This window comes from Eupeodes corollae, chromosome 2 (assembly GCF_945859685.1).
Source record: "Eupeodes corollae chromosome 2, idEupCoro1.1, whole genome shotgun sequence".
In the NCBI taxonomy this organism is placed as follows: domain Eukaryota; kingdom Metazoa; phylum Arthropoda; class Insecta; order Diptera; family Syrphidae; genus Eupeodes; species Eupeodes corollae.
The window spans coordinates 36,855,007-36,877,413 of record NC_079148.1 but is presented as its reverse complement, the minus strand read 5'-3'; the positions used below and the strand labels follow the sequence as shown (position 1 = coordinate 36,877,413).

The following is a 22,407-nucleotide window of genomic DNA, read 5'->3' as shown; positions in this document are numbered from 1 at the left end:
ACAACATCTAATAAAAAATATAACACATTTTGCCACTCTTGCATATCGAAATGATTAGAAAATTGAGATTAAACCCAATACAAAAAAGTTAATTAAAATTCGTTATGAATAAAGATTATAGTTATAAGCTAATTGTTTTGTTTTTTATTTATTATTTGTGATAAATTCTATTAAGTGATTTTTATTTTGATTAGTCCAATTATATCGCCTTTATAATCTACACTTAAAAAGTTCTCAATGGTCTCAAAAAAGGAATTAATTTTAACCCTGAACTGCGATCTGATAAAGGTAATATTTTAGATAGTAAAGTGATTTTTGCGTTGATGTAGATAAAGAAGGTGCGTTTTGGTATTTTCAAACCATAAAGTTATAAAATTCACAACTTATGATCCTTTACAGAAAAATCTTATGTTATTTTTTTTTAAATACAATAACAAATGTATGTTTCCTTTTGTATATTTGACCTTCAAAATAATTGTTTGAAATTTCAGATTAAAGCAATGATTTTATTGTCACATAATTTGCGCATTTGATAGGATGGAAATTTCTTGCGTAAATTCAATAAGCCACACTGATCGTTTTTTATAAGAATTATTATGAAATCTTTGTGTTCAATTTGTAATTAACGCATGCTGGGAAGCACCCACTGAAACTCTTAATTTAATGTATACTGGAAGCTTTGTAGTATCGTATATTATAGAATTAACTCCACCAGACAACTTATCCAATTTTATTTTCAAACCATTATCTTCATTTTTTTAACTTCAGAAAAGTTCTGTGATTCGTTACTTGCAAAGAGAATTTAAAGGGTGGTAAAATTTTAAGGGCCGATGTCGATTTTAAAAAAGAGGCTGGGATGCAACCCACACTGATAACTTCCCACCCCGTCTGTCAATTTGTTTTGCTTAAAAGTTTGTAGGGTTGTGTTAAAAAGTTGTTAGTTTATTTATTACACTTAAACAAATTGAAACTACCAAAAATATTTTTAATATAAAGAAATTTTTAAATTTGAAAAACTAGTTTTTTTTTTAATAGATTTTAAGTCGAAAAAATTTGTTTACGAATTTTAGTAGCAAAACTTAAATTTATACAAATTGGATGAATGAAATTAATTTAAGAGATATCAAGAACCGAACATCAATTTTTAGTAAATTTGCGTACTATTTCTTTTAGATTTTTTTTTGTTTATGAAAAAACGAATTTGTATAAAATAAAATGCACGATAAAAAGTACTTATATGAGATTTAAAAATATTTCTATAAAATAAGTTTGGCTTCAAAGATATAAATGCCATTTGAATTGTCAAAAAACCGCACGATCTTTGTATATGAAAACCATAGTAAGGGAGATAATTAACAACTATAAATAACAATTTCCTTCATTTTATTTGAGTCTATACTCGTATATGTTTTCACATAAAGAGCTACCATATGAAGGTTGATGAATTTCTTTTTGTTTTATTTATATCAACGCACTTTATATAACAAACAAAATGGCTTAATATTGTATCTAATAAGGGGATGAAACAAACTTTTGTATGCATAAGTCAGCTGTTTAGGATCTTTTACCGATATTTGTTTTTATTTACATTCATAAGTCTTGTTTTACTTGTGTACCATCTTTGTATATGACAAATGGTTTCTATTACCTATAAAGCTACAATGCGATTCATATAGATTCAACTTGTTCCTTAAAAGCTTTATTACTTTAGATAGCTTTATTGTAATTTCATATTAGAAGAACCAGGATGGAAAATAAATAAGATAAGAAAGAGGCAGACCATGAATGTTTAAATTGTAAGGCGATCGCCTATTGGTTGTGTAGTTAGGTGGCAGGTAGATGTCTAAAACGACCATAGAATAGTTCACATGGCGTGCTTAGCTTTATGCAGATAGATAGAAAAGGATAAGGACATGTTTATGATGATAATGAAGGAATGTTATTGGTGGCTAGAAGGTACATACTACATTCCTTCTTTACTACTAGTTTTCAGCGCAAACATTGGTGTTTTTACGTTCAGTCTACTTTTTTCACTAAAGTTTTAAAAAACAAGCATACGAACAAGTACAAGAAATTGCTGTTCATGAACACTAAAAATAATTAAAAAAATAATATTTTAAGATTCAAAATTTTACCTGAAAAATAAGTTTGTCTTCAAAAATTTAAATGCCATTTTATAAATAAAAAAACCGTTGATTTTTAAAATTTTTATTTTGAAAATCGTTAGAGCGGTTTTTTTTTAAATTCATTTTTTATATATAAAATTTTCCAATTTTGTTCTAAAAATATTTTTGGAATGCAGTTATTTAGTGATTGTAAATATACGTCTTACGTTTGAATTTCGTAAAAAATTGTTGACCCGTTTTTGAGATATAGAGTTTTGAAAAATAAAAATTCAATATTTTTTAAAAAATCCAAACAATTAAAAATTGAATTTCTGTTAATCAAATATTGTTAAGGAAATATAGGAGCTTATTCAGAAAAAAAATTATTAAAATCAGTTCATAAGTTGCTGAGAAAATTAAAAAACAAAATAACGGTTCTATGAGCGGTACCTTTCCTTTCCTGAGCAATAGAAAAATATGGTTTTCTTATAAAAAGAAGCCAAGTTAAAAATAAAATTTTAGAGAAAATTTAAAAAAAATCTATCGGTTTGTTTTTGAGAAAATTCGAATTTTCGGTTTTTGACCAAAAAAATTGTATGGGGGCCACTGTTAGTTTTGATCTTAAAAAAAAAATGAGAAAAACGCCTAACGCGAATCTGCTCAAAACCTTAACTTCCAAGTTTGAACTCAATCGACCCAATCTTTTAGGCTGTAGGAGCGTGGACAGACAGACAAAACCGACCGGACGGAATCGCGGGACCCACTTTTTTCGACTTCTCTACCATCGTAATATCATGTTTGATTAAAATCTCGAGTTCGAAATTTTGCACGAATGCAAAACTTGCCATATAGTTCCTATATGTCGCAAGTAAAAAACTACTGAATATCGAAAATAATATTTTCTGTGAAATAAAAGAGTTTGAAGAGAATATTTTTAATTTTGAAAAGCTATTTGAGTCGAAAGTAAATTTTTACCAACTTTTGTTAAATTTTCTTTTTAGTTCTTATTTTTTGTAAGAAAAACTGTCAATGCGATTTTTCTTAAAATTTTACAGAATGTTGACAACAATATTTTTTAAAAAATAAAAGTAGTTTACAGCAAATATCTTAAAGTTTTGAAAAGATATTTGAATCGAAAATCAATTTTTACCAACTTTTATTCATTTTTTTGTTTAGGTTTTTATTTTTTGTAAAAAAAACTGTCAATTCGATTTTTCTCAAAATTTTACCAAATGTTAAAAACGTTATTTTTCGTTGCACAAAATTGTTTTGGAAATAAAATCATTTTGTATTCGTAAAATTTTCGAGGTGACACATTTTTTTTAAAAATTTGTTTGATTTATAAAAACCGTTATTTGAATTTAAAAAAAATTTAATTTTCAATTTGAGAAATCGGCCCCTTACAATAACTTGAAAAATGATTGTCATTACTTTTTATTGTGATAATATTGGAATGATTAAATAATTTAGTGAACAAAATATTGGCCAAGGAACCAACGTGACTTTTGGGGAACACCTCCATCCGAGGGTCCAAATTTTTGGCTGAATTCTCTGATCCCTTAGCTATTGAATTGTTACTGGCTTAACGACCTACACCCTTCCTTTCAAATAACCCCAAAGAAAGTAGTTCAACGGTGTCAAATCATAGGAGTTTGGCTGCCAACTGACAGCGTCACCAAGTGAGAAACGAAGCCATTGAATTTGTCCCTTAAAAGAGAAATTTTTTGGTTAGTTGATGACAAGTGGCAGTTGGCACCATCCTGTTTAAACCACATATCCTCCACACCCATACAGCCCGAATTGGAGGCTATAAAAAGTTAGTTATCATCTCACAGTCACTGTCTGACCGGACTGATTTTTGAAAAAAAGGACTGATAATGCCACCAGTGCAAAAAACGCACCAAACAGTCAATATTTGTGAGTTGATTGGTTTTTTGACAATCACCACCATTGAGACCATTGACGACACTTGAAATGGTCAAGATGCTATAGTTTAACGAAGAGCGTGAGAGAGGCAAATGTTGGGCACGACGACGAAGTGAGTTCAAGGTCGTCTTTAATTGGAATTGGCTTAAATTGATAAAAATCATTTATTTACTAATAGTTGATCCGAAAGCAAAATTAATTGATGATTTTCGTCACCACATTTCTTTTTATTAAAATAAGAAAATTCTTCTTCTACAGTTTTGGTTAAGTAGCGTTTTGGTTTTATCTGGAACCTTAAAAAAGCATACCAATTATTTTAGTAATTAGTTAAATGCTTGAACTTTTTAAAATGATTATTTTGTTTGAACTTGACAGCTTTATCAACAAATTAAATAATATCGAAAAAGTATCAAACTTTTTTTAAAAAACATCTTCCTTTTTTTCTGAAAAACCCTCATAACAGAAGTTGTTCACGATTTTTAATAAAATTAAGATATGATTTTAAAGAATTTCTTATCACTTTTTCTTAAAGATAAAAATCACTTTTATTTTTTGAATTTTGTATTTTTGAATTCTTTTAACCCATTTTTTGTTTATTGATTTATTAGATAAGGTCATTCCACCTTCTTGCCGAAAAACATAACTGCAATAAATCTACAAACCTTATTTTATTTGTTTATCTTTTGAATCAGTCATCGACCTCTTTCTTAGGGCTCATATTCAAGATGGCATTTTTAATATATGCTATAAATAATAATCAAATGCATTTGAATTGAATTTAATGTCAGTGTAGACAGGTACTTGATATTTTATTATTTCAATTATTTTTTATAGACATTTTGTATAAAATTCAAGTTCATTAAAGTAATAATCATTTAATCAGAAGTTCATCAAATGATTTAACTATCTCAATCGCTGAGTAAATATTTATTCCAAGATAACAATTTAACACGACTGAAATATTAAATCTAATTAAATCTCATGCAGCATTTGAGTTAAAAGTTTATTATCATTATTTGTGTAGGTTAAAAATGGTAGTAAGATATGGTAGATACATTTAATAAAAGTTATGGTGCTTTGAATAAGCTCCTTGCTTAAGTTGATAAAACCAAATTATTAAGTGGGTTTTTTTGTTTATTAAAAATTTAGAAGTGAGAAATTAATTTATATTTAACTTCAAATTTATGATGCCTTTAAAAGATATTTATAGATTTTTATTTGTACTTTATTGCTGATAAGTTTTAAATATATTTATCTGATTTCCAAAAACTATGCTCTATTAATATACTTTGGATTTAAAAAACAAAGTATGTATATTTTCATTGATCGATTTCTTATAAAGATATTTTTTACTATTTTTTCTCTGAACTGAACAATAAACGGAAAAAAATTCTTTTTTTGAAAGCTAAACTTTACGTTTAGGCCAAATAAAATTAAAAAGAAAAACCTTTGAAAGATAGTACAATTATAAGTTCCTGAGTTTTAAATCAGTGAACTATGCCCACTGCTCCGCTACTTCGACTTTAAGTGAAAAAACGATGAATTCTTAAATTTCGTATCTAAAATGTTGCGATATAGAAAACAGATGTCAACATTTTTAATTCGACAAATCGGACTTATTATAATTACTAACGAAATATTGAGGTATCTATGAAACTAAAATCAAATTGAGGTATTTTATTTTTAGTTGTGAGATCCTTACCACTTCAAAAAGGACAATTTTCATAACTGTTTATGTAGAAAAAGACTTATTTTTTATTGATTTTACAAACTTAATTAAATTTAACCTTACAATTTATTCAAATTCATTAAAAAATGTGCCTCTATTTCTAACTTAAGTTACAATGATTTTGAAAAGCCTTTGTATTTAATTTTGGAAGCTTTTGTACATATGCAAGGTAGTAAATATGAAGAATTCAATAAAATGTGATCCTTTTATTATTTTAAAGGTGGTATCGTAAATTTTCTTTTTAATTTCATAAGATTCTGTCCCAACCATGCAACGCCAACAAATATATAAGCTGCATTCATACAAAGTATAACTAAGTTAAAGTTTGAAGAATCTTTTAGCAAGCCTTTAAAAATAAAAAACAAAAATAAAAACATAAAACGATTGAAACTAGTAGAAACTTCAAAACTATTCTTACCCTTAAATTGTTCAAAAATCAGCGAAGATATGCCCATTGCAACTTGTTGCAGTCCAATAGCTGCTGGAAGTCTCTCTAATGTCATATAGTTGGGAAGTATCAACATCCAGAAGACAACTCTTATAGCTGAACATAAACCCATCCACCCGAAGCATATAATCACCACATTAAAACTTCTATTAAACACCAATATTGTCCTTCCAATGCCCAATCCTATGAGGGCACATAACAGCACAATTTCATTACTGCATCTCAGTAATTTCCTTATGACAATTGGAATTAATATCCTCATAATTAAATCACAAATTGCCATGGAGTTCATTGAACGTTTTATCTGACTCTCATTGAAGTCAAAGTCATTTAAAATAAATGGCGTCATTAGAGTGAAGTTAGTCTCGACAAATTGAATAAGAGTCAAACCTAGAGCAAGATTGACGTACGAAAAATCCTTTAAAAGATCCAAGTCCAGGAATTTTAATATCTTCTGAAATATTGTAAGTTTTTGCTGTTCAACTTTTGTGGTAAAATCTTCTTCAAATTCTTGAGGACTTTCGAAGTATTCCGTTTCATCGGGTAAAATAATTTTCGGAATTGATCTTGTCACTCGAAAAGGTTCAAATGATGCGAACGAATTTTTTGGCACTTTTAGTGGATAAACGGAATTTGTTGGAAAACTATGCAAACTCCTTAAATTATTATTTGAACTTGATGAATTCTCTAAGGCACTTAGTTTTTCTATGTGACGTGAACCGAAAACATAATTTAACGGTTGAATTTCAACCATTTCAATGTCTCGTTGCTCCTTCAAATGCCATTTGACAGGTTGATAGAGAAGTGAGGATGTGAAATTTTGGAGAGATAGCCCAGAATAAAATAATACTGTCCAGGCAAATCCGTATTGACCAATCAAGAATGTTGTCAATTGTGGCAGAAGAATCGATCCTAAACCAACTATTGAATACATGCAGGCGAAGGCCGATAGTCGTTTTTCTTTGAAATATACATTGACAGCGATGTATGATGAAGAAAAGATTAGACTTCTACCTATTCCTGAAATATGGAAACAAAATTATAAAATTAGCTGTATTGGGGGATTTTTTTCAATCATATAACTTACCACACATAATTGAGAGTGATAGAAGGTGTAATATAAAGTTGTTAAAAAATACACTCAGTGCTAATCCAACGGAAGTAAAAATTGCTCCAGCTAAACTAATCTTACGTAGCGGGAATCTCCGGAAAACTTCTCCATTGAACAGAGCTGGTATATAAGAAAAATATATGCATATTTAAATTATTAATACAAAAATGGTGTTAGATTTTGCCCAAAAAGATGGCGAAAATCCCAAAGCGAATGTCGTACCGCTAAAATAATTTTTTAATAAAAGAAGGCCCAAATAGTTAGTTGTCATTTTTCCCAAAAGAATTTTTAGTATTGAATTTGGGCTTTATGATTGAGTTCAAAGATGGAAACTAAGGTTTATTTCATTTTTTAAAGATTTCTAGTTCTTAACTTGGCTTCTTTCAAAGAAAAAGAAATGTTTTTGTATTGCTCAAGAGGAGTACCATACAGAACTGTTATTTAATTTTTTTTTTTTTTTTCAAGAACTAATAAACCAATTTCAATAATAAATAAAATTTGTCAAAATGCCCAAATTTTGAAATACGTAACATTTTTTGGGCGTTATGATATTTTAAAGTTGATTTGTCTAAATGAAATTCATTTAGGGCCTTGTGGCATTTTCTTTTGATAAAGTTTTTGGGCGGTAGAGCCTTTTTTGGCGATGTGATATTTACGTTATTTTGGCGTTATTTTATTTGGCAATAAGACCAAATTCTTTATTTGGAATTTCCGAACAAGTTTTAACAAGTAAAAATTGTACAACAAACAAATTTTAATTGAATTGTCTTTCGAAAATTTGGTTTACGTTTTTAATTAAAGAAAAAAATACTTGCGTGTGGTTTGTACCTGTAGATATTGTTGCTACATGTTGTAAATAAACAATTATTGTCATTTGATGGCTGCTTATTCCATTTGTCAAGAATTTTTGTTTGAACAATGTTTCTAATTGTTCTAATACAGTAAATGTAACCAACTGCAAAAACAAGTTATAATTAAAGCAAAAACGAAAGCAATTGTTTTTTATTTAACTTACAATACTCATTGCAGCTGCAATAACAACTAACCAACCCCATCCCCCATCTGGAGCACTAAAATTTTCAACCAAATCACTTTTGTAACGAATTTTATTATTAATTTGGCTGGAATTTTGTGATGGCAGAATTTGTATTGAATTTTGACTTGGTGATTCGGTTACTTGAAATGTTTTGTGTTCATTACTTTTCATTTTGAAGAGAGCTTTTAATATGTTTTATTTCAAAAACGTGTTGGCATGTTAAAATGTTGATGTTTTGTATTTGTTTAAAGTAACATAACTTATAAATGTTGTTTTGAATCGGAGATCAGTTGTTTTAAGTTCATTATCTCTTCAGAATTTAGAAACAATAACACTCACTAGACGATAGACGAAAAATCTTATTTTACTCGTAGAAAAATCTGTTTGAAAATAAGTGGAAAAATACTGTCCATGTTTTATGTTGAAACAATAATTATATTATCACTTTTTATAAAATAATTGTTCTTAAATTTCATTTGCGATGACCTCATCAACTACTAGTACACATGAATCTACAACACTTCCTATTTGTTTAAAAGTCCATCAAATAAGTTTCAACAAAATAATTACATTACACCGTGAACAAAAATAATTTTGCATTCCTGGGTTTGATCATACAAATTGTCATTGACTTACGAATGATTGTATTTTTAGTTATTTTTAAATCTTAATTTACTACAAAAGTCTTAATTCGTTCAATGCTCCTACGATACGTAAAAGTTGTCTTCAAATATAAATCCAACCGTTAAAAGCCAATACCAATTTGGAACTAGTCAAACTTAATGTAAAATTAAGAGACGCTTCCATTTAGCTGATGATGATGAACATGAAGCTTACTATCGCTGTTTTGAATAACTTGTTTTTTTTTTTGACTGCAAAAAGTCTCTATACGACGCGACGCGACGTGAGCACTTAGGTATCTCTCAGAAGAAGTTTAAAACTTGTTTAATTATTATCTTCTCAGATAGTATAAATATTTACATTTTCTAGCTAAATCAACTGGTTGTATGGAATTTTATTGTTTATAAAATATTGAGGTATATGCTCTTAAAAAAATTATTTACACTTTTCAACCATCATCACTTGAAACTTACCACAGCTGTGAAGCTATGAATAATTGAAGCTTTAAGAAGCTTATCTATTTATTCTTTTTCTTTTTGTTTTGCTGTTGATATTTATAAATACATGATTTTTTGTTTTAGAAATTGAAGAGAAATAAAATACCAAATTGATGGATCGCACAAACGCGCTCTTTAAGCAAGCTTAAAGCTTTTATGATATCTTCAAACTAAAGAAGTTCCTAAAAAGAACAGAGAGGTTTTATTTATTTTGTTCTCATGTTTTAAGTAAACCAAAAAATAGTCACTCACAGCCGTAGATAATGCAAAATTAGAGTTGAAAAAGACTTAACTTTAAACAAAAAAATATACGCCAGAGTTAACAAATATTATTCTACTTTGCTTTCACTATGCTCACTCTCTTACTTCAAGTAAGTGGATTTTATTTAGAACATTTTTTGATTGCATCGATATAGCTCGAACCATTCCTTAACTTCCGTTTGCCTTCATTTTTAAAATGTCTGAGAATAGACAAAAAATCGAAATTTGAATTAAATTCAATTTTATAGATGGTTATATAACCTTGTTGCTACTGAAGCGATTTTTCAAAACTATGGAATTATACAAAACTTGATTAATTCTTGGAAGAGGTTCATTTAAAATTACTTTTAGCTTCACAAAAAACTGCATTTGAAAATTGTTTGAAAATTTTAAACAAAATAAGCATACCCGTTTGTACTTGAACTCAATTCTTTAGGCATCCTTTGAAATTTCTAAGCCTCCCTTGAAAATTGTATTTCCTTATTGATACGAGTACTTGAAGAACTTACTTTAAACCTCTAAATCTGTTTTGATATGTCAAGAAGTCTCCATTCCTACCTGAACATTTTAAGACCTCCCTTGGAATTTAAAGACCTTGCTTGATATTTCCAGACCTCCCTTCATATTTCAAGACCCTCCTAAATATTTCAAGATCTCTCTTGAATCTCTAGACTTTAATTGTTACTCCAAGATATCTCTTGATATTTCAAGATATCTCTTAAAATTTCCAGACTTCCCTTCATATTTGAAGACCTCCTTAGATATTTAAAGACCTCACTTGGAATCATCAGACCTATTGATATTTCAAGACTTATATTGCTATTTCAGAACCTCAATGGGAATCCTAAGACCCCGCTTAAAAACACAAGGCCTCCCTTGATTTTCAAAAATTTATTTAAAACTTCCAAAACTCCCTTGAAATTTTAAGACCTCCATTTCATTTAACCGTACATAAATTTGTAATTTGCTAATTACATATTGAGTGGTAGTATTGTTGAAACACATACACATTATCTTTTCACTCCTAGCACTTATAAATCAAAATATAAATGCCTATTTTGCTATTTGAAGCATAATAACGCCTACAAATTTCGTTCGCGTATATTATCATGCCTTGTTTTGGATAATACAAATCTCAATTTTTCATTTATTTGCCAGAGTATTCAGATATCCGATAATTCAATTTTGAAGATTCGCTCCATTGATTAAAGTAAGTAATAAGTTCATAATTTAGAGTCTTTTTAGAATTTTGAGCAGACATGTATCAAAAGAGTTTCAATATTGGTCCTTAAATAAGAATTTTTTGTACAAAATGTTTTAACAAAATCAATGAAGCCGTTAACAAATAACAAGGAAATAAAAGATAAAAGCTTTTTTAAACTTGTTCATTTCAATTGCAGTTCTCTTTTCGTAAATACTAAGTGAATTATTTTCTATATTCATTAACATTAACATAAATGTAAACATGTGTAAACATTTAGTTGCTACTTCCATAAATCAATTTCTAAATACCAAATCAAACTGATATCTTTATTTTTTTGAAGGTGTGAATGAAAAATCACATTCTTTCATGGAACATAAGATTATTATAAGCAATAAATTTAGTTAACACGATACGACGACGATAATATAAAAGCAATTAAAATTCATAGCAAAACTTATTTGTCATCAATAGAGGTACAATAATGTAGATTGTTTAACAACATTTACCTTTGTATATAGGAACCTAAACAATACTGGTTATACCTTAATATTATTTAAATTTACTTTCGCTCATTAGCAATAGTAACTGTTTTGTGTACCCTTGTTCTGATAATAATCTTTTTCTTTAATTCAATAACTGCAAGTAGTGTTGCCACTTTGATTCACTAAAAGCATTTGAAGGAATCTTCTATTTAATAATTGGTTGGATCTTAGTATTATTTAGATACAAAAACTTATATAGAAGAGGCTACAGTTCGAATCACACTGATAACTTCCCATTTGTGTCCGTCTGTGGATTTTTATTTAAGTGTATGACCGGCCATTCAAGACACGAAATACTGCCGAAATAAAAAATATGATGGTGTGGCAGACCGCAATGAAAATGAGGTTGTTGGCCATCCCTAGAATTTGCATCATCGACATTGAACGATGAGTGTTCCCATTGAAGGTATTTTTTTGGCGTAGTCTTGTAATTAAAATTATAAATTGTAATTCAAACAAATCTTAAATACGTTACCGTATCTGAACCGCCAAGAATGATCATACAGGTGTACTACTTTCCTTGTATTCCAGAAACACCATGTATAACACCATAACGATATTCCATAAATATCATTCGCTCCAGCCCCTTTTCTATTTATAATTTTGCATAGCTGTCTCCCGATCAATATTTTGCTCCAGTTTTTGTATTTATTTTTAACTTCCCATAGGAAGTTATTGAAATGGGTCCGATTTGTCAAATTGAAAATTTTGACATTTCTCGACGTTTCAAGGTCCCTACAGTCGAAATAAAAGATTTTTAGGAAGATGTCTGTGCGTGCGTGTGTACGTACGTTCGTACGTCCGTACGTCCGTACATTCGCGACGTTTTTTCGTCCTCCATAGCTCAAGAACCAGAAGAGATATCGATTTAAAATATATTGTGTTATACAGATAATAAGGCAGAAAGATAAAGAAAGGGCTCTCAAGAAAATTGCGTGGGTGGTTTTTTTTACCATAGCAGTTTGAAAAAAAGGTGAAAATTTTGGTTAACCCTTAATATCTTACGAATCAAAAACGCTAGAGACTTGAATTAAATTTTATATAATATATTGTAGCGTGATACCAAACAGGTATATTTTTTGAAAAAAATCAATACAACGGTTTTTTTATTAATCAATAAAATTGAAACAAAAAATTTGTCACCTCCAAAATGTTACGACTGAATGAATTTATCTCTAAAACAATTTTGTACAACGAAAAATAATGTTTTTGACATCTGATAAAATTTTGAGAAAAATCGAATTGACAGTTTTTTTTTTATAAAAAATAAAAATCTAAAAAAAAACATTACTCAAAGTTCGTAAAAATTGAATATCGATTCAAATATCTTCTCCAAAACTTGAAATTTAGGCTTCAAGCTTATTTTATCTTATAAGAAATATTGTTTTCAACATTTTTAAAAATGTTGGGAAAAATCGAATTGACAGTTTTAAAAAAAAAAAATAAAAACCTAAACAAAAATTAATAAAAGTTGGTAAAAATTGATTTTCGATTCAAATATCTTTTTAAAACTTTGAGATATTGGCTTTAATTTACTTTTGTCTTTCAAAAAGTCTTGTTGTCAACATTAAGTTAAAGTTTGAAAAAATCGAATTGACAGTTTTCTTACAAAAATTTAAAAACCGAAAAAAAAACTAACAAAAGTTGGTAAAAAATGATTTCGACTCAAATATCTTTTCAAAAATTTGAAATATTGGCTCCAATTTAATTTTATCTTATTAGAAATATTGTTGTCAACATTCGGTAAAATTTTGAAAAAAATCGAATTGACAGTTTTTTTTACAAAAAATAAAACTTAAAAAAAAAACAATACTAAAACTTGGTAAAAATTTACTTTCGACTCAAATAGCTTTTCAAAAATTAAAAAATATTGGCTTAAAACTTATTTTATTTCACAGAAAATATTGTTTTGGATATTTAGTAATTTTTATATAAAAATCCAACAGTCCGTTTGTTCATAAAAAATAAAATCTACAAAAAATAGTACGCAAATGTGGTAAAAATTGAACTTTTAAGCAAGACAAATCGACAGACGGGATGAGAAGTTATCAGTGTGGGTCGCATCCCAGCCTCTTTTTTTTAGTATTGTTAAACTTTTTAATTGAATGGCCGTATCCTTGATTTTTGATAGTCATGTTATAAAAAGGACTCTTTACTTTCCTAAGAGCCGAATATTAATTGTTTTCGAGAAATTCGAGTTCTTCGTTTATTACTATTAAAAAAACAGTCCGCCAAATCAAATTATACAGATTTTTATATTTACGTCACAAAATATCTGTTTTATTTTATCTTATTTTAATTTGTACACAGTTAAATGTAAAAACCGTACAAACAACCCCATTCACAACACAAACAATATGTACAAACCCCAATCCACGCAATTATTATATGTCGTGAATGGGCGGCTTTACAAAACAACAATTTTGGGAGCCAATATCTTGGTTTCCAAAATACTTGAGTCGAAAATCGTTTTTTATCAGTTTTTAGTTGTTTTTGTAAAAAAAAATAATTTCGATTAGTTTTTTCATATGATAAAATATGTTTGATTTCAACATCTCTTTTTGTTCTCGAGATATTTAAGTCAATATTTAATTTCTTTTTTATACAAAAAATAAAGATTGGATTTTCCTAAGGAAATAAGTAACTTAATCTTAATCTCAATATTTTGTATGAAATTAGATTATTTTGAAACCAGTCAATACCGTTATTTGTTTTCGAGACATTTGAGTTAAAATTAAAACGTACCTAAACAATTACACAAAGAAATCTTTTTAAGAATCTTTGATTAATTTCTTCTAGAGACCTAGAAAACGCTCAAAAATGTTAAAATTGTTTATTCGATAAATTGGACTGCTTACAATTACTTATTATGGGATGTTTAAAAGAGGAAAATGTATTCTTTGTAATATACCAAATTTTCAATTAAAAAAACTTCGAATAAAATGCAAACAACAGGTCAATTTCTAGCTGTTTTCTGTCGAAAAAAAGACATAAAACCAATTTAGCAGTATACTCGGTACTGTTTTATTTCTTGTACTTTTTCTAGAAAAATGTATAACCACATTAAACTTAAGGAAATATGTTTTGTACTCTTAAAATTCTCAAACGCATTCATTTGTTTAAAGTTTTTTTGTACGACATAAAAGTGTAGGTATACAATTTAATTTAATTTAATTGAAGTTGATTGCGTTTTGGTTCTTGATATGTTTTAATTTTAGGAATCATACATTATTGTCCTAAAAAAACACCCACTTAAATTGTGTAAATGTGCTTTCCACATATTTTCCTTGTCACTATCTGCGAAATTAATTTTAGTTGAATCTAATATCTTTGCTTGATCTTGAGATTAATATCTCGGACACAAAACATTCTCCCGATCGTACAAACGTAAAGGCTTACGAAAACAACAAAATTTTAATTGGAAAATACTTTAAGTGGCATCACTTAAATCAAAGTTTTTAATGTGTCATCAAACCGTGGTATTGTTTCCCTTAACCAAACACTCATTAGAAATAAAACATAAACCTGTTAAATAAATTTCAATATTTGCAGGTACGTTAATTGAAATTCACAAATACCTACCGTAAAATCCTTAAGAAAATAACACCTTAACGCAGTCTTAATACCTGAGCAAGCAAACTAATCCATATGTAAAACAGTTAAAGTACAGAAACAGATCAACAGGTAGTTAGAAAATTATATTGAGGCCGTAAACGTCAAAGATAAGAAAGATGCATTTATGAGATACAAAATGCACACCTTCAGAAACGACACGACGCAACGTGGGTTCTATGTATACATGAATAAAATGATCGAATCGAATCAAAATCACACACAGTTGGGGACCTTTTGTTCCTTCTGATGAAAAAAAAATTATACCTACCTATTGTCATGAATACTGATTTTGAGATCGAAAAATGTTAATAATATTTCTGATAGTTAGGTCAACCGCAGTATTTTAATAATGTGTATCTGGGCCAGCAGCTAACATCAATAGCAACATGTTGATAGTTTAATAACTGTTCTCACAAGTGAATGAAGATGCAAAATGCATTTGCATAAATTGAAGAATTCTTTGAATTGAGGGGGATTTCTTCAATTTCGATTTTCATTCAACTTTCTGTTAAAAATTTGTTTCTGATTTGAAATCAAATATTAGAATACTGAGTGGAAATGTGTGTTCATTTTAAAAATCAATAACAATAAATTATTATTTTTTTTCGGTCATATCCAAAATTTTGATTCTCATTCTGCTTTTCTTTTTTAAATTTGGAAAATTCTTTTGAAAAAAAACAATAATGATTTTTGAGCACGTGATTAGAGGGAATTCTACGTGACTTTATGAAAGAAAACCGCTAATGCCCTTTTTGCTCTCTATAAGCGGATTGAAAGAATCTAAAATATACGTGGAAGGCACGACTTGCAGTCAGTTGTTGCAGGGGCGTGCATTTACCTGCATTTTTGTGACTTGGGTGACATAATTTAGCGTTTTTTGGGATTTGTTTGATTCAAAACATGTCAGTGCATAATTTGTAAGTTAATTTAATGAAAATAATAATAAATTGTAGGAAGCAAAGGGGTCTTAATGAAAATCAAGACAAATATTTATAATCCGTTACGATTTACATACAATTGTCAAATGTTGCGTGGTATTGATGACAACAACGATAACAAACTACAACTTCTGATGAATTGATTGAATATTGGTTTTTAATAAGAAATACGTACAAGAGTGGAGTTCGAAGATGTTTTAGATAATTTAACTGTACTTGTCAAACTATTGTTTCTACTTTGAAATTTAGTGAAAAGTACATTTTTTTTGTTGTTCTCTAGATGTTGAATTGAAATAATTATTATGTAAATTCTTTTAAGATTGTTCTTTGAAAATTTTGAGTTTCAGCTTTTTGCATTTTAATGAACATTTAATGTAAATCTGTGAAGAAATTGACAAAAATGGTTGGTCTCGTCTTCGTTAGTGTGACCGATCGGTTTTAAAATTGTTATTTGAATGTGAGTTTTAAATTTTTTGTTTTTTAACCAAATTGGCATCACGTCACAATGTCTTACATAAAATTTAATTGAAGTTATTATGGTTTTTGTAACGAAAATGGGGACTTTTTTGACTTGCTTAACATTTGTAACGATTTCTTAAAAAAAATAATGAACACCTTTAGCTGCTGTTGAAAGCTATTGTGAAACGCTTGAAACAATTGGAATGTTTAAACGAAAAATCGCATAAAAAAATGGTTGCATTGCATTTGCCCCCAGATGAGAAAACTGACAAGGATAGTCAAGCAAAACAAACTTGTCTCAGCCTTCTCGATCTAGATGTAAATACACAATTGAAGCTTGAGAAATCATTACTTCTTCCCATTTGTGTCTCTTGTGAGTTTAAATCCCAACTTATTACTTTTCAAGAACAAAACGATACCAGTAATTCAAAATTGCGCTGGATTGATAAAAAATGTGATATTTATAGGCAAAATCTGAACCAACATTCAATCGATCTTTCGCTATCGTTTGAAAATACAATCCATGAATCCACTAAGTCTTATTAGAACCATAAGAGAGTCAAGTGTCACCTACTCAGTAAACAGAGGCATTTTTACAAGTGCAGCTGGTATGATGATGCTCGTAGAAAAAGCAGAGAAATATCTTTTAAATGGTTGAAACTCTATAGGAAAACTAACAACTCAGCCTTGAAATATCTTTATCTGCAGGCGAATAATACTTATAAAAACCTATGCCTCTGTAAAAACAATAATTTGTGCAAAAAACAGCTGTTAATATAATTCAATGCAGAGATGCTAAAGAATTATGGAAAAATGTACGAATTTTAGGTAACCGAAACAGATCGAATGTTTTTCCAATTAGTATCGACATGATGGGCTCATATTTCGAAAAACTTACAAAAGCAGATCCTAACCAATCTTACATATGTTTCGCGTTACCTTTTATTTTCATCAAAGAACTAGACTCTCCGTTCTCAATGCCAGAACTAGTTTTTGCCTTAGAAAAAATGAAAAACAATATGGCTTCGGGTTTAGATGGCATCCCAGCCGAGTTTTTGAAAAACGCCAGCTCACAATTTTTAGAACATATATTGTTCTTACTTAACCGAGTGTTCAACAACGAAGATATACCAAAGAATTTCAAAGAGTCATCCATTTTAGCGATCTATAAAAAAAAAGATCCTAATCTCCCCGTTGTCAATTCATTACGAAAACTGTTTACTCAGATGCTATATCTTACACTTGTACCTTGGGTTGAAACAAACAACAAAATAAGTTGTTTTTAGGCTGGGTTTCGAGCTTACCTCTCGACAGTTGATAAAATTTGTACTCCAACTAATGTCGCTAAACGTTTTTTGGATAAAAAAACTAATCTCTGTGCTTTTTTTTGTAGATATTTAAGCTGCCTTTGATACTATAAACAGAAAACTATTACCTTTCAAACTAGCAGGTGTTGGATTATCAACAAAATTTTTAAGAATATATGAGAATCTTATTTCAAATACAACAGCGGTAGTTTCTAATGGTATCTCTTCGCAGTAATTTAAGACGGAAGTTGGTGTCCCGCAAGGTTGCATTTTGAGTCCGTTGCTCTTCTCACTTTTTATTAAAGACATTGGAGACAGTGTTCCAGGGGTTTATATTATGGTGATTTGCTTATTAAGGTGCTATTATATGCGGATGACCTTGTCATTCTTACTGATAATCCGGTAACTGTACAACTGCAAATTAACAAACTTAACCAGTATTGCTACTCTTGGGATCTTCAAATGAATACATCTAAGTCGAAGATTATGATTGTTAGATCTCATAATAGCAATGTTAGAAATGACCGTTCTTGGAACCTTAATGGTGAAAGAATAGAAGTAGTTAAAAATTTTAAATACTTAGGTTTTACAATAACACAAAATTTAAACATACGACCTCATATAAAAGATAAAACATTAGTTGCGAAATCAGCCATTAACTGCATTTGATCAAGTTTTTTTTTAATAACAAATGTATCGAACCGATGGTAAAATTCAAATTATTTGATGCAACAATATTACAAGTTCACTATGTTATGCTAGCGAAGTGTATGGTTACGAAGTATGCGAAGACTTTCAAGTTATCCAGAGATATTTCTTCAAACGTGTATTTAAGGTCCCTTTAAACGCACCTAACTATGCAATATATGTCGAATCTGGACTACCTCCAATTTTCTTAAAAAACCTTAAGGCAAATGCAGACTATATTGTCAAAGTTTTAAAGAGATGTGATACTAAGCTTCAAAGAAAAGTACTCATGATTGCACTTCAGCGTAGTTACACGCCGCTCAAAGATAGGCAAGAATTAGCTGCTAATAAAACGACATTGAATTTAGCCTTGAATAACTTTGCTTCGTAAAAGGATGAATTCTTTGACTGCATCTAAACAATTGACGAATAAATATTTCAAAATTCTCTTAACCGTGCTAAAGAGTCCATGTCAAGAACGATATACTGCAAACTGAATCATTGTTTGGCGGAAGTTAATTATTTTCGAAAAGAATTCACAGTTAACGAAATGAGTTTTATATTTAAGATCCGAACTGAAATGCTAGAGCTAAATTATAGACCTCATAGAGTTGATATAAATCATAGTTGTAATCTTTGTAATCTTAATGAAATCGAAAACGTTTATTACTTCCTAGCAAGATGTCCAATACTCCCAGAAATTCGACTTTTATACTTTAGGAAAAGCTGTCTTTCTAAATGGTGAGTGTGGTTGGAAAGTTCTTATCCGGTTTGTTACTGAAGCTATCGCTTACAGAAATACTTATGTTAATCTCTTTAAGAATCAATGTTTTTTTATTTTGTTTTAGCTAAACTAAAAGCCCATCTTTAAGTTAATGTTGAATCCCTTAATCTTCCATTACTCTTTAATCGATTAATTCATCAATCTTTTAAATTTAAAAAAAAATGACTTTTGTAATATATTTATATTAATTTCTATTACTTTTAATTAGATCTGATTAAAATAAAGTCTTAAACTCAAATGATATTTTGTTAAAATATGTCTCTGTTAGCTGGTAAAATTATATTTAATGTTTTTCATTTTCAATTTTATTAATGTGTTTAAAATTTATAAATGTAAATTTTAATGTAATAATTTTAGATATAATCAGCAGACGGCTTTTAAGCCATGCTCGTAAATCTTTTATATTAAAACTTTTGTACTTTATATGTTGAAAAAATAAAGATAATAAATAATAGTAATAATAATTTAAAAATTAATTGAAAATATATTCTATCGTTTACTTAGTTGTTTTTCTCTTTCCTCTGATTAATTTTCGAAATAGTAAACATTTAACGTGCAAAAATAATGGTTTCACTGTTGTTATCTAATTTTTTTAGCATGATAACATCATTTTGGTTCCATTGTGAAAATAGAACTTAATTAGGACTTCAAAGTAATTAAGTAGTATTTTAGAAAGGACTTCAATGTTTTGTAAAAATTAAACAATATGAAATAACTTTGAAGTCAAATCTTTCTTCTTTTTTAAGATGGTTGATTAAAAAATCAATTTTTACCAATTTTTAATACTTAATTATTTTTGTATACAAAAATTGGCAGTTAAATTTTCTTAAAATTTTAAGACATATCAAAAACGTCATTCTTTGTAGTATTTTATAATTTTGAAGGTAATATATTGTTTAGATCTTACAAATATTTATGTTCAAGTTATGGATTTATACAAAGAAATCTTAGTTTATGTTGGTTTATTGAACTATGCAGGTCTTAAAATAAGAACTGTAAGAACTAAATATTTAAATTTAGACGACCTTAAATTACAATAGCATCCAATAAATATAAATGTACTTTTTCTGCTTTTAAATTGTGTGGGTATTAAATTTTTCTAAACATTAGAAAAAAAAATTGCATCAATTTGTGCACAGTACAGTTATAAAGTCTAGTGATTAACCCTACAATTTTTGCATCGCGTGTTTGTATCATTTTATATTTGTTGGTAGTATTCAGACACTATAAATTAAAACTAATTGAAATATAAGCACACAAAAACAATTTAAGAAAATATAAATAAATGTGTGCATTGCAAAATTAATATCGACGTTAAACAAAAGATAAATGTTACATTTCAATTAATTGTTTCATATAAGAAAAGCATTAGGTACATTGTTGAAGCAAAACTCTTGAAAATGCAACAAGGAGCCAATATGAGATATTTCATGCAAAAAATCGTTTATATAATAACAGAAATATTGGTTAAACAAATGTTTATATTAATAAAATCGATGTTATTAAGTGTTTGTGGCTATCGGCTTAGAGGCCTCAATCACTAGCTTATTGAAATAAATATTAATGATTACAAACATCTCCGATTTTGTGTTGATATTAATGTATGCGCTAGATATTAGACCATCATTTTTATTCAGATCTTCAAAATTAAATTTATATTTCAGAAACAAAAAAAAAAGTTCCATTTTTTATAGGCATGTTGGATACTGGATGCAGATCAATCAAAAAAATTCATACACCAGTGGCTAGCAATTCATTCAATCCATGTGCCTTCAATCAATTATAATAATTGTATGATAACTAATAATTTTTTATGAATCACATTTAGCACATGGTGTTTAGGGGTTTTGAGTACTTAAATAATATCGTAAATATGTACCGTGCATATCTACTATTATAAAGTAATATTATGAAATTAGGCATTAAAAAGAAATCAAATACTACCGATAAGATTCAAATATTTATTCACACTAATTAAATAATAAAGTTACTACAATAATTATTATTAAATTTGGTGAATCATTAATGATAAAGCAGTATTTATGGAACTCCGCATTGATTAAAAAAAATCAAATTAAAAAATATCAGCTAGCCCTGGTAACAAGTCATTAAATAATATATTGCTTTTGTAGCCCGTACAACAGTGGCGGTTCCTGGTCTTCAGTTCTGGGTTGGCTACTTTGATCAAAGCTAAACGTAATAAAAACAAACAATTTTATTTATTTTTTAAGTTATTTTTTTTTTGATTAAAAACTTATTTATTTATGTATATAAAAAATCAAGTCGTCGCTCTATTTTCAAAAATTTTTCAAAAACTTTCTCATAAAAGCTTTCATTTTTTCTTAACTCTGACAAAATTTGTTTTTCTATTGAAATAAGAGCTAAGTTGCTCAATCTTTCCTGGCCTTGTGTGCTTCTAAGATACATCTTTATTCTTTTCAACGCAGAAAAAATACGTTCGACTGAAGCGGTTGTAGCTATAACGGTATAGATAAGTTTTGAAAGTGAATAAACTTGTTCAAAGCTTCCAGAAATATTTTTGGACTCCAACCAGAGAAGAACGTCATATGGATTCAAAGTTTTCGCTGTTGTTGATGTATTTTCCGGCAGTTTAATTTCGGTATAGTTGGCATATAATACGGTCAATTCATTTATCAGTTGACTGAATTCAAATATTTCTGGGTAGAATTCAATCAGTTTTGTTATCAAATCATCAGGAAAATATTGATTTTGGCGATATTCTAATATTTTTTTGCCGTTCATCAGATTGAAAAACTTCAATTTTTCAATAGATGAAAATCTCTCTGAAACCTGCATGCTTAGGTTGTCAATTACTTCGAAAAATAATTTCTTGAATTTAATTTCGTTTGAACACAAATCTTCGTTTGGAACCGCTCTTTTTTCAGCGTTTAATGGAAGAATTTCGATGCTATACTGCCAAAATTGATCAAACCCGTCTGCTCGCATTACTTTTATCTTAGATGTCAGATGACTCATCGAGCATTATGGCAACAAATGTTGCTTTTTGTAATTGTTTCGTTATATTTGAGCTGAACTGAGTACCTCTCCAACCGCTTTGATTTAATCATTCTGAATCGCCATTGATGTTCCTTTAAAAACTGTAGCAGTTTCAAAGT

General features: G+C 28.6%; 2 protein-coding genes across 3 annotated transcripts in view; one reads left to right on the top strand and one right to left on the bottom strand.

Moving 5' to 3' along the window:
• Positions 1 to 22,407, top strand: part of LOC129946851 (uncharacterized) — a 71,862-nt gene that overhangs the window by 17,170 nt on the left and 32,285 nt on the right. The window lies entirely within an intron of this gene.
• Positions 5,846 to 9,319, bottom strand: LOC129946853 (uncharacterized). Its single transcript, XM_056057214.1, has 6 exons — positions 8,992 to 9,319; positions 8,335 to 8,735; positions 8,148 to 8,274; positions 7,296 to 7,439; positions 6,179 to 7,228; positions 5,846 to 6,106 (listed from the first exon to the last, which is right to left on the bottom strand). Exons 2-6 carry the CDS (start codon positions 8,524 to 8,526, stop codon positions 5,970 to 5,972), a joined length of 1,650 nt encoding a protein of 549 aa, XP_055913189.1. The 5' UTR covers positions 8,527 to 8,735; positions 8,992 to 9,319; the 3' UTR covers positions 5,846 to 5,969.